Source organism: Cebus imitator, unplaced genomic scaffold, assembly GCF_001604975.1.
Source record: "Cebus imitator isolate Cc_AM_T3 unplaced genomic scaffold, Cebus_imitator-1.0 Scaffold38, whole genome shotgun sequence".
Taxonomy (NCBI): domain Eukaryota; kingdom Metazoa; phylum Chordata; class Mammalia; order Primates; family Cebidae; genus Cebus; species Cebus imitator.
Window position 1 is genome coordinate 3,585,642 of NW_016107353.1, and position 12,721 is coordinate 3,598,362.

General features: G+C 44.3%; 1 protein-coding gene across 1 annotated transcript in view; it reads right to left on the reverse strand.

Moving 5' to 3' along the window:
* Positions 1-7,171, reverse strand: part of PM20D1 (peptidase M20 domain containing 1) — a 22,313-nt gene extending 15,142 nt beyond the window's left edge. Inside the window, 9 exon segments of the mRNA XM_037737440.1 lie at positions 671-746; positions 749-789; positions 1,090-1,221; positions 1,819-1,864; positions 1,867-1,903; positions 2,337-2,569; positions 4,868-4,954; positions 6,904-6,926; positions 6,928-7,171. Coding sequence (XP_037593368.1) covers positions 671-746; positions 749-789; positions 1,090-1,221; positions 1,819-1,864; positions 1,867-1,903; positions 2,337-2,569; positions 4,868-4,954; positions 6,904-6,926; positions 6,928-7,070 — 818 coding nt within the window. The 5' untranslated portion in view covers positions 7,071-7,171.
* Between the last annotated feature and the right edge of the window lie 5,550 nt (positions 7,172-12,721).

Sequence of the window (12,721 nt, forward strand, 5' to 3'; positions counted from 1 at the left end):
GCAACCTCCACCTCCAGGGTTCAAACAATTCTCCTGTCTCAGCCTCCGGAGTAGCTGGGATTACAGGCATGTGCCACCATGCCCGGCTAATTTTGTATTTTTAATAGAGACATAGAGATGGGGTTTCACTATGTTGGCCAGGCTGGTCTCAAACTCCTGACCTCAGGTGATCCACCTGCCTCGGCCTCCCAAAGTGCTGGGATTACAGGCGCGAGCCACTGCACCTGGCGCTAACTTGTGATTTGTAAATGGTTGGGCTCTGGACTACTCCGGTTGCCAGGCCTAGCTTCTGCCTGTTGGTTCTTGCTTTCCATAAGGATATACTGATAGAGCCTCTTCTGACTCCAGCCCTTGCAGGCTACTGGTGGCTCTGTCTCTCCTGTGGCCTCGTGCCCCCCCTCCTGCCCTCACCCACCTTGGAAGGAATTTTCAGCAGCCTGGTATCTGTGAGCCATGCTGAGATAACTCTTTGTTTACACCTCTTGTGTTAATCTCCTGCATCTTTAATCTGTACTAGGTTTCCCCTTCGTTCTGCCTCTAGTGTTTTTTAAAGCATAGCTTCCCAACCCAACTTTAGGGCAGGAAGCTTAGTGTCCTCAGATTTAGAGTGGGAAAGTTCCAGGTCTTCCATCTCAAGTCTGGCACAGGAGGAGAGCCAGGACTTGCTTACTGACTGACAGCAGCTGCGAGGATGCCCATGCTCCTCTCCTTTGGAGGAGCTGAAGAATGGCCTGGAGTCATGTTGATTGCAGCATGAGGTTCATGGAACCCTTCTCTGAGTTTGCAATCCTGTAGAAGAGGATCAGAAACCCCTCTCCTGACTTCTGGCATCTCTGAATTCTCCCACAGGCCCACAGGTCCATCTATGCAATAGTCTAGTGGGCAAGGAGGTAGCTTCATGCTGCTTTAAAAATTTCATGCTAGAGGGAGAACAGAAGGGGAAGCCTCAGAGAAGTTAAAGATCCAGGCAATTAACACAGGAGGTGTAAACAAAGAGCTGTCTCAGCATGGCTCACAGATACCAGGCTGGGGTCACCTCAAATGGGGAGAGAATTCCTTTCAAGGTCAGGGATGGAGTGCTTTACTCACATGGCGAAGGGATTCTTGAGGTCGGGAATGAAACCATCAAAGATGAAGCTCCCCTCATCCACAATGAAGGCTAGCTGGACACCCCTCGACTGTAGCAGGGCTGAGATCTTCTGAGCCCCAACCCCTGAAGACGCAGACATTGAACCCAGAGCTGCAGTCCTTCTCAGCCAGAGACAAACCTCTAGACATAGCTAATGGGGACCCATTCGGCCTAGCTAGGGGCTCCAGAAACTTTCTAGCTAGTCTTCTTCCTGGGGGGCAGGGTCCTAAGCAATCCTGCCTCACTGAATTCTGGAATGTCAGAGCTAGAAGTGCCCACCCTCCCTTTTATCACAAATGAAAAAACTTGAGCCAAAAGAGTGAACTGACTTGCCCAGGGTCTAAGTAAGTAGCATCATTGGAAATAAAACGTAGTCATTTGCTCTCCCTGGTCAGTTCTTTTTCCATCACACCTATGTTTCTCAGGGTATAGGTGATGGACCTCTGCCTGCCTCAGATATTATGAAGATATTATGAAAGAGTTTGCTGAAAATCCAGATGCATGGCACAGGGCCCAGGAATCTGAATTTTGGTCAAGGTCCTTAGACCGTCCTTAGACACACAGAGAAGTTGGCAAACTACCATATTACAGAGACCCTGCAGCTGTGGGCAAACTGGACTAGGGTTAAGTGCCCACTCCCCTCTCCCCAACAGAGGACAGAGATAAGTTTAGGGTAAGGAGGCTCTACCTCCTCATCATGGCCCAGGGAAATGAAGAAAGATCTTCGAGGGATTAATTCCTGATCAGCAGGAGCTCCAAGGCCTGCAGGAATGCCTGGGGTTCAGAAGTACAATGGAAGAGCAGAAAGACATTATTTAGGTGGGGGTACCAGGATATCAGCGACATTTAGTTGTCTACATCAGGGCTGGTGGGATGAGGATCTGATAGATTCTCTTGAAGGAGAACAGACTCAAATGGTACAGGAGGCCTAATGTGAAGAAACAGAACCCTTATGGCAGGGAGAAGAGCATAAATATATCAGTGTCAGGACTGAAAGGGTCCCTGGGGACCATCTACTCCAATCCCTATTTATAGTTGAGAAATCGAGGCCCAGAAAAGGAAAGTGACAAACTGATGGCTGGAACCCAGGTCTCCTGGAGCCAAGGTTCTTTCTACCATTATCTCCCACCTCCCAGGGTCAGCCAAGCACCCCCAGACTGAATTGATCTTCAGGGCCCTAAGGCAGAGGGAACATTGCATCTCAGACCATCACAGAGTTCTTGTCATCCAGTGTGCCCCAACTGTCGATGAAGCCATCACGCTCCAACCCAGAGAACAGGGGCACCTCCCAGCCTTCTGCTGGGGCAGGCACCACATCAAAGTGAGCCAGCAGCAGGCAGGGCTGCAAGCTGGGGTCTGAGCCTTGGACAGTGAACAGGTGGCTGTACTCTCCCATGACTTCATGCTGGATAAAGCTGGTGCTGAGCACCGTAGGAAAGACTAGAGGTAAAAAGGGCAGGGAGAGAAAACCAGGATTAACAGTTTCCTTAGGTTTTCCTGCCATGGTGTGCTTCCTGTCCCTTTTTTTTTTTTTTTTTAAACACTCATCCTTCTTTAGGAAGCCTTCTAGGACAAAACTAGTCTGATTTCTGATCTACCTGGACAATCTTTGAAATTTGTCTTCCCTATATTTCAATGTGCTACTAGTACGTAATAACACGCAAATTAAGTCTCACCATTAAGGCTGGGCGCGGAGGCTCATGCCTGCAATCTCAGCACTTTGGGAGGCTGAGATGGGCGGATCACCTGAGGTCAGGAGTTCGAGATCGACCTGGCCAACATAGCGAAACCCCATCTCTACTAAAAATATAAAAATTAGCCAGGTGTGGTGGCACACGCCTGTAATCCCAGCTACTCAGGAGGCTGAGCCAGGAGAATCGCTTGAACCCGGGAGGCAGAGGTTGCAGTGAGCCTAGATTGTACTATTGCACTCCAGCCTGGGTGACAAGAGTGAAACTCCATCTCAAAAAAAAAAAAAACAAAAAAGACTCACTATTAAGATGGTGAGTATCTCAAGCTCAGGCTTGGTCTGACCTATAACATGCTATCGCAAGAACATGTTAAAGAGCTATGAAGATGAGGTATGCGTTAAATTTTAACTATAGTAGGCTTCATTAACCAAATTATATTAAATTATTATGTTAAATTAGTAGGCCCCGTTAACCAAATTATATTTAAATAATATATTTTAAAATTCAGAGATATTTTTCTTTTTAAAAAATAATACATTTAGTGTATGTGCTATGTGAACATAAAGATTATTCTTTTTAACACAGGTCATACTTCTGTGTGCAGGTGTAGATGTTCCTAGGGTCAATTATTCAAGTGACTTTAGCTGCATAGGAGAAATTTTATCTCTCTCTGGCTTTGTTGGAAGAATTCACATATACTTCTGTGGTTACCCAAAAACTGAAGAAGAATATGGTTTTATCTTGTTACCTAGCTTATCTACTTTACTGTCACTAGACATTTATTTTATTTTATTTTATTGAGGTAGAGTGTATCTCTGTCACCAGGCTGGAGTGCAGTGGGGTGATCTCAGCTCACTGCAACCTCCACCACCTGGGTTCACGTGATTCTCCTGCCTCAGCCTCTCAAGTAGCTAAGACTACAGGTGTGCACCACCATGCCCAGCTAATTTTTATATTTTTAGTAGAAATGGTGTTTCATCATGTTGGCTAGGAGGTCTTGATCTCTTGACCATGTGATCTGCCTGCTTTGGCCTTCCAAAGTGTTGAGATTACAGGCATGAGCCACTGTACCCAGCGCATTTTCCTATATTTATCTCCTATTTAATAAAGACTTCCAGCCTTTTCAGGCTGGCCTTAGCTTGGCTACTGGGCACTAATCCCTGAGCCATTCATTTTTGTTTTTGCCTTCCTTTCTCTTTTTTCAGAGACAGGGACTTGCTCTCTCATTTATGCTCGAGCACAGTGACACATTCACAGTTCCCTGTAGCCTTGAGCTCCTGGACTCAAGCGATTCCCCCACCTCAGCCTCCTGTAACTAGGACTACAGGTGCTTGCCACCATGCATGGCTAATCCCAGAGACATTTGTCCCAGGGTGTTAGAGAGGGGGTTACTTGCTGCTCCTAGGCCAGCTTCTCCCACCTCAGATAACTTTGGAGGGGCTGTTTTTAATTAGATTTAGGAATGTAATCTCATTACTCTTTATGAGATTTTAATAAGGGGAGGGAGGAGTTCCAAGAATCCTTTTTTCCTCTGACCCATCCTTCTATAGCTCTGTACTCCGTGGGCGGTGGGGATGAGGGAAAGGAACAGATGTTATAGCTCAGAGCTGTTGACTGCCTAGAGGCCTAGAAATGTGTTAGTAACGAATCTGGAGTAGGCCTGAGAAGGTGGAGTGTGTGTGTACAGGTGTGCAGGGGTGTGTAAGGAGGTAGGGGTGAGAGGAACATGGAGCATAGGTCTGGGCAGTTGCACAGGTAGAAGGAAACCCTAGTTCTACCTTTTGATGATTTAATATTTATTGAATGACACGTATGTAGGGAAAAGATTGAGAGAGTTTATACTCTAACACAATGGCTGGATGAACTCTCGATCTTTGCCCTATATATGTGGCTTAGTTTTTCCAAGAGCAAATCTACAGTCTGCATGCTGCCCATGGAAATTAGACTAACCTCTGAGAAGTCACAAAATAAACGTCTTTGTTACTTGTAAAAGAACTGTATCTCTATTGCTATTTCACCCACCCCTTGCTCCTGATTTGCAGCTGACCTTTAAAAATGTATTCTCTAAACTCAGCCAGGGCTGTAGTATTGGACTCCTCAGGGCCAAAAGACACTGTTGGAATCTGGATGGCACCTGTCAGAGTCAAATAATCAGAGATGAAAGATTAAAAACAAATTAATCATTGTTTTTTCTCTACAGTCCTCTGTGCATGAAAATTTCTTTTGTATTCATTATCGTATTGCAGAGGGCAAAACACTAATGTGAGGTAGGCACTATTTTTTCCACTAATTCAAAGATGAAGGAAAAAGCTTAGACAGGTTAGGTGAGCTGCCCAAGCAACACGTAGACGAGAGATTTAAACCCATGTCTTCTGGGTTTGTTTAGGCTGATGTGGTTCTTAAAGGCAAATATGGTCTAAGGTTGGGGGAAATGGATTTTGGACCTTGGTGTTGAGGGGAAGCTACTATAAATTCTTCCTAACGCCTCACTCTAGCTCTGAAATCACCACTTCTGATGAATCCAAGCTTCATCATTCTCAAGGCACCCACTGTCCTGCATCCCTACATCAATGAGGCTTGTGTGTTTTTGTGTGTAAAGGCTTATTCCTCATGCAGAGTCTCACTAGTCTCTCAACGAAGGCCAGCTTTTTGGGCATATAATGCCTGGGAAGGGGTGGATTTAAAGAGTTAAGTGCCCCCAAACAACTTCCTCAGTCCTAAAATGATCTCATCCTCCCTACTCAGTTGTCTCATATCCTGAACCCTCACTAGGCTCATCCCTTTGAGACTTTCAGGCTTTAAAGAGTTCCATGATCAAAGACAAACGGCACTGGGCGGGAAAGCATGAGTCATGAGAATATTGAATTAGATCACTCTCCAAGAAGAACACAGTGAGAACAAATTCACCTGAGGCAGCCTGACATCCAGGAAGGGTCTCTGAAAGACAAAATTCCATCAGTTTTGCTAAGGATCAACCCTGCAACAGCACAGCCCACCAGATAGTTGGGGAAGATGAGGTTCAGAAAGATTCAAGTGCCTACTCAAGGGCAGGCCCAAGATCTGAGCTTAGGTGTTCTGTCCCCTGCTCAGAGTTCTAAGCTGTGTTGCTATGAGGTCCCTATTCTAGGTTCTTACGTAGCTTTTGTTCTCTTCTGTGCAGAGACTTTGAGTGGCTGCCTAATAATGCCTTTAGAGGACTATTTATACTATGCTTTGGGAAAGCCCTGCTCTGCCTCCCAGGACTGTCACTCTAGCATATGCACAATCTATAACCAACCATTGAGGTTAGCTTTTGGTCCCAGCATCTGCCTATGCTTATTCAGGCAGTTTCTCTTAATCCATTACTTAATGAACGGCAAAAGACTGGAGCTAAGCTGAATGGTAAAGAAGGATTTCATCCCATCGGATCTAGCACTCAACAGAAACTTTCCTGGAAAATGCCGATTCAGAAGGGGAATGAGTTTTTGGTTTGGATTAGAGGTCTGCGGGAGACATGTTCTTCAATTATGATTGAGAATCAGGAAGATGCCACACTCCAGGAACACTCTATTCCCTTTCTTTAGTGCCATCTGATCCCAGCGAGCCCAACAGGCACTAGATGGTGTCACCCAGTGCCCATTCTTTGCCACGGGGCCCTCGGGAAGATCATTTAGCTGACCTACGCCTCAATTTCTCGCCTCTGCAGATAAGACTAAGATCATTTAGTCTCATTTTACCATACCGCAGTAACTTAACAGGCATGCAAACTTTCACGAGTTAAAAGTGCTGTACAAATGAAAGTTGGTGTAATACTCCAGGCAAGCAGGGGAGAGAGGGGACGGTGGTCACGCTAAGAGGCGTGAAACTGGAGCTCCCAGGTTAGGCAGGGCACACCAGAGTTTCAGGAGCCAGGTATGGGGAGGTGTGGCGTCCCCAAGCCGGGGCACATGTGCTGGGAAGGGTGTTGGGGCCGGGCTGGGGTGCGTGGCAGGGCTCCAGCTGCAGTAGCGGACCCTCTGAGGTGGAAGCGGGGAGTCATGGGTTGACCTGGGGAGGGAGAGACTCACATCTGAGCATAGGTGGGCGAAAGGGAGCCGGGTTCACCTTTCGGTGTCTCTTTCATCGCGACGCTCCTCTTTGCTGAACTGAGAAGGGATTCACGACGCCCTCTGATGCTCCTGGCTCCTCAGGCCCATCGATCTGCAGTCGGTGGCGAAAAGTAGGAGCAGCACAGCCGCCACGGCCAGCACGCAAACATGCTTCTGAGCCATGCTTCTCTCGAGCTCCTGCTGCCAGGCTGCCGCTGGAGTTCTGACCTAAACCCCCCGACTTGCCCTTTTGGCCCCGGCTCTGCTCTAATTCCCGCTGGCAGTCATCCTTAGATCTGGCCAATCATCGCTTCGCTGGGACTGCGGAACAACCAATCGACGGAATGGCCCCGCCCCAGCGCCCTAAGGCCTGTCGGGGGTTGTGGTTTTTCTTGCTGTGGCCAGCAGATGTAGAGCAGAGGTGAGGTCCGGCTCCCGGTTAGAGTCAGGTCTGGTCCGCACTTGATCTCTCGTGAGACACCCATAAATCCCTTCCCGTATGACAACATATCAAATAAAGGGGGAAAAGCAAGATAAAATGCACAAAGCTTGTAAGACCATACTCCGCTCCTCGTTTTTTCCGAAGCTTAGGACCTGACTACCATTCCCTAGATCCTGGGGGGCAGTTCTCTAGGTTCCCAGCTTGATTTCATCTGAAATTGGAACAAATTACTCTGTTTATAGATACTACTTTGAAATATCAACTCAGAGGGTTGGCTTCCGTTTAGAAATTTCTTTGAAAATGCTTTTAATATTAATACTAACACTACATTTTTTGCAACACTAGGCAAGTACAGTAAGACAAGGGTTTTTAGAAAGATTACTATCAAATATTTAAGAGAATTTTGATGTACTAATGATTTTGATGTATTAAACAAACTGAAATGTTATAGTTATTCAGGGTGGAGGATAATTCTTGAAAAAAAGAAAACCTGTCTTATGTCACAGAAATGTAAAATTTGTTTTCTTGAAGTCAGAAGAAACCATTCCTTCCAGATTTCCTGGTGCAGTTTTATCTGGCACCACTCTCAAATTTTAGAATTGTCAAGAAAAATTCAGTAAATGCTATACAGCCAGTAAGGCCATATTGCTAGCTGTGACTAAAGCTACAGATTCACACTCCTGGTGTTTGCTTAGACAAAGAGTGATTTGCTCTAACCATTCCACTAATCCTGCTTAAAAAAAAAAATCTCCAACCATGTAGTTACTTTTAATAGCAACTTTAAAACAATATCATGAAATACATCACATATATAAAAGGGTATAAAGAATAACATAATGAACATTCCTGGATTCACCACCTAGTTTAAGATCTAGAATGTTAAAAATAGAGTTGAAATTTAAACATGAACATTGACAGAATTTTTAGTAAAAAGTAGCTTAATCTCTATCAAACTGTAAAACTTTTTAAAGACTTTATATTTTATGTATTTATTATGTTTTAAAATTATTATTATTTTTTGTAAAGACGAGGTCTATTTCACCCAGGCTGTTCTTGAACTCCTGGACTCAAGCAACCCTCCCATTTAAGCCTCCCAAAGTGCTAGGATTACAGGCATGAGTCACCACACAAAGCACAATTTTTATCGGTGTAAAATTAATATGTATTTATGCCCTTGTGAAATATTTGGAACATTCAGAAAAGCATAAAGAAAAAAAAATCACATCCTATCCCAATATCCAGAGACATTTGCTCATAACATTTTGGTGTTATCCAATCTTTTTTCTCTGCACACAAATACCCATAAATGAGGTGTGTGCCTGTTTTAAAATGAAACAGATTCATATACTACATACAAAGTTCTATGTTCTGCTCTTTTCCTTTAGCATTATGTCATAAGCACTTCCTGCTCCTTACATATTCTTTAAATTCTATTATCACATAATATTTGATAACTAAGAGTATGTACAATGTGCATGTAAAGCAAATAATAACATGAGCACCCGTGATTTGGAGTTTGAACCTAACTTATCAAACCACAATTTTTCCCCGTCACTGCTGCAATTCCTACAATCTGTCTAATTCCCACACTATTCCCAGACCTAGCCAATCATTCTAAATTATCAATAGCATTGAAGGCACATGTGTTCTATTTCCTTTATTTTCCAACTCCTGCCCAAGGTAATTGTATGACTGCGTTGTGTGTGTTAAATAGTTCTACCACATATGTATGATACACATATATGTATAGTGTGTGTATATATTTTATAAAAATGACATCATGTTGTGTGTAGTCTTCTGCAATTTGCTCTTTTTACCCAATGTTGTTTGTTGGCATTTATTCATGCTGTTACATCTTGCTGCAGTCTGTTCACATTTACTATACATACAGTTGCATTCTGTGAATATATAAAAATTTATTGTGCATGTCTCCTGGGCCACAGGTAGAAGAGATTCTCTGGAATATACATAATGCTGTATGGTACTGTATGTTGTATTTTACACGAGAAGGCTGAATTATTTCCCAAAGTGATTGGAACAGTTTAGACTCCCACCAGCAAGTAGTGCATAGTATATAAGTTCCTGTTGCTTCACTTTCTCACTAGCTCTTGGCATTTCCAACGCCTTCATTTTGCCCATTTAGTGGCTGGAAAATATCTCATTGTGATATTATTTTGTATTTCCTAGTTTGTTATGAAGTTTAAGGATATTTTTATTTATTTATTTATTTGAGATAGAGTCTTGCTCTGTCACCATTTATTTATTTATTTGAGATAGAGTCTTGCTCTTTCACCCAGGCTGGAGTTCAGTGTCAGGAGCATAGCTCACTGCAGCCTTCAGCTCCTGAGCCCAAGCAATCCCCTTGCCTCAGCCTCCTAAGTAGCTAAGAATACAGGTGCACACCACCAGCTTCAGCTAATTTTTAGATTTTTTTTTTTATAGACAGTGTCTCTCCCTATGTTTCCCAGACTGATCTTGAACTCCTAGCCTCAAGTGATCCTCCTGTCTTGGTCTCCCAAAGTGCTGGGATGACAGGCATGAACCACTATGCCTGGCCTAAACATCACTCACACTGAAGTGCAGTGGTACCATCATAGGTCACTACAACCTTGAACTACTGGGCTTAAGTGATTCTTTTGCCTTGGCTTCCTGTTATATGTAAAATTTCATTGCTGCAAAAAAAAAAAATAGCACTCAAAGATAAATCCTCTCAGCAAGGAAGCTGACTTCTATAGAAGGGTGCACCTCGTGAATGGGGCAACGGAGTGCACACACCTGGACCAGGGAGGAGAAGCGGTAATTATTCCTGATGGAGGTCACCCCTACTGCTGTGTCATTCCCCTATTGGCTAGGGTTAGACTGCATAGTCTAAACTAATTCTGATTGGCTATTTTAAAGAGAGCAGGGGTACGAACGAGAGTGGTGGGGTGGGTAGTTTGGCTGGAAGGATGGTTATGTGCAGGTCGGAGCAGGTAGCCAGGGGTTACCTAGGCCAAAGCAGATGACTGGAGAAGGTGATGGAGCAGGTGGCTGGGGCAAGTGACGGGAGCAGGTGACTGGGATGAGTCAGGACAGGGCAGGGGACTGGGGGAACTCATGTGAACTACTAATTAGAACGAGGTTGTTAACTGAAACAACAAGGAAGTTAAACTTCAAAATGGAGGACAAAGAACTGAACATATTGACATACTGATTCTTTGAAGATAAATTTAGAATTCTTTGTAACCAACAATTCCCTCCTCTTGAGTTTTCCTTATAGCTCTTTCTCTTCAAACTTCCTAAACACATCTTGGTTTCGTTGTTCTGCTTGTTTTCTAAAAGAAGAAGCTTCTCTGAATAAGGCGGAGGTTAGTTAAGGGAGGTTTTGGTAAGTGTTGATTCTATGAGTCTTTTGCACAACCCAAGGATGCATGGTATGACACAACACCCGACAAGGATGAGTACACCCATTACGGCTGCGAGAGAAGTAAGAATTGAGGACATGATTCCTTTCTCTACTGAACCATTTTTATAGCTGCCCTGCGAAGGGGTCGTTTATCCCTGAGTTGTTGGCTAACTCATTGGATAGCGCAGTTAGACCTTGCAGTGCCTTTGTTATACTTCCATTTAGGGGCCGATGGAGGTACAACATTGAGTTTTTTTTTTTTTTTTTTTTTTTTGAGACGGAGTTTCGCTCTTGTTACCCAGGCTGGAGTGCAATGGTGTGATCTCGGCTCACCGCAACCTCTGCCTCCTGGGTTCAGGCAATTCTCCTGCCTCAGCCTCCTGAGTAGCTGGGATTACAGGCACGCACCACCATGCCCAGCTAATTTTTTGTAGTTTTAGTAGAGACGGGGTTTCACCATGTTGACCAGGATGGTCTCGATCTCTTGACCTCGTGATCCACCCGCCTCGGCCTCCCAAAGTGCTGGGATTACAGGCTTGAGCCACCGCGCCCCGCCACAACATTGAGTTTTAATCATGACGCAAACTCCTCCTTTTTCTGCTAATATCGTGTCTAAGGCTATTCTGTTTTCCAAAGCCATCTGGCTAGTAGCCTCTAATTGCTCAGTTATTCCTTTAACAGCATCTTTGGTGTAGTTAATAAACCGCTGTTGGTTGTAATAAATGTAAGTTATCCAATCTATGTTTTTATTAATTGTCACCCACTAAAATATTGGCTCAAATCCTGCAGCTATTTGATCTTGGGCTTTAAATTTATCTGGTACTCCTTGTGGGACTCCAATTGTATCTAAATAGATGTGAGAGTTGAAAGACCCATAATAGGCTTCTCTTACTTTATGATGTTGTATTTTTCCTTCCTCTGGTTGATGAAATGCCAGGGTAAAAGGGATGGCCAATTGGACTAGAGCACAAGTGCTGCTCCAGTTACTTGGCACAGTGTCCAGTAAAAGTCCACTGCAATATCACCGCATATCGTTCGGGGACGAACAAGGGCTGATTGATTAGTAAGCTCTTGAAAAGTCTTAACTCACTGCATCCCTTCAGGTCTCCAAGGAATGCTAACTTTCCTTCTTGTTGTGAGAGACATGAAGTGAACTTAGTATTCAGAGATGGAAGCAGGATGGCCTTCGGGGGCTGACCCACAGGGTGTTGAACTTCAGGATACAGCAGAGAGAAAGCTTGGCATGACTTGTTACCCCAGGCTGTAGAGTCTTGGAAAAGAGCTACCATACAGCCCATTCCTGGTCAGCTGGAGGACCATCCTAGTGGAAAGGGAATGTCATGCATGCAGCATAACAATTGCTTTTGTTTAACATGCACATGGAATATTTGATCCATTCCAACCAGGCATTTGCATCTTGATATCCTGTCTTGTTTGCTAGTTTGTTTTAAAGTCTTTAACTTCTACAATAGCTACCTTAGCCTTGTCATTAAATGGAGAAGGAACAATTGTTTCATTGTGAGAGGTTTTGAAAGAAGGCTCAAGGGGAGATGTAGGCAGTGAGGGATCAATGAAATGCATCTCAAAGGATCCGCTAGGGCCTGTTCCTGAAACCTCACCATCCAGCTTACGGATGGTAACTGGCTTAGAGAAAGGGAAGAACTTTGAGGGTTTGAGATAATAACCTGGGTAGCTGGGAATGCAGGTGCCTGCCACCAAGCCCGGCTAATTTTTGTATTTTTAGTAGAGATGGAGTTTCACCATGTTGGCCAGGCTGGTCTTGAACTACTGACTTCAGGTGATCCTCCTGCCTTGGCCTCCCAAAGTGCTGGGATTACAGACATGAGCCACTGTGCATGGCCCCTGGGCTACTTTAACAGAGACACAGAGAGAGAGACAGAGAGAGACAGAGAGAGAGAGAGAGAGAGAGAAGAAATTTCCACCAAATTTAAACCACTAAAGGAGTGCTCTTCCTCATCCCACCATTTTTTTGCACCTTTTGGAAGA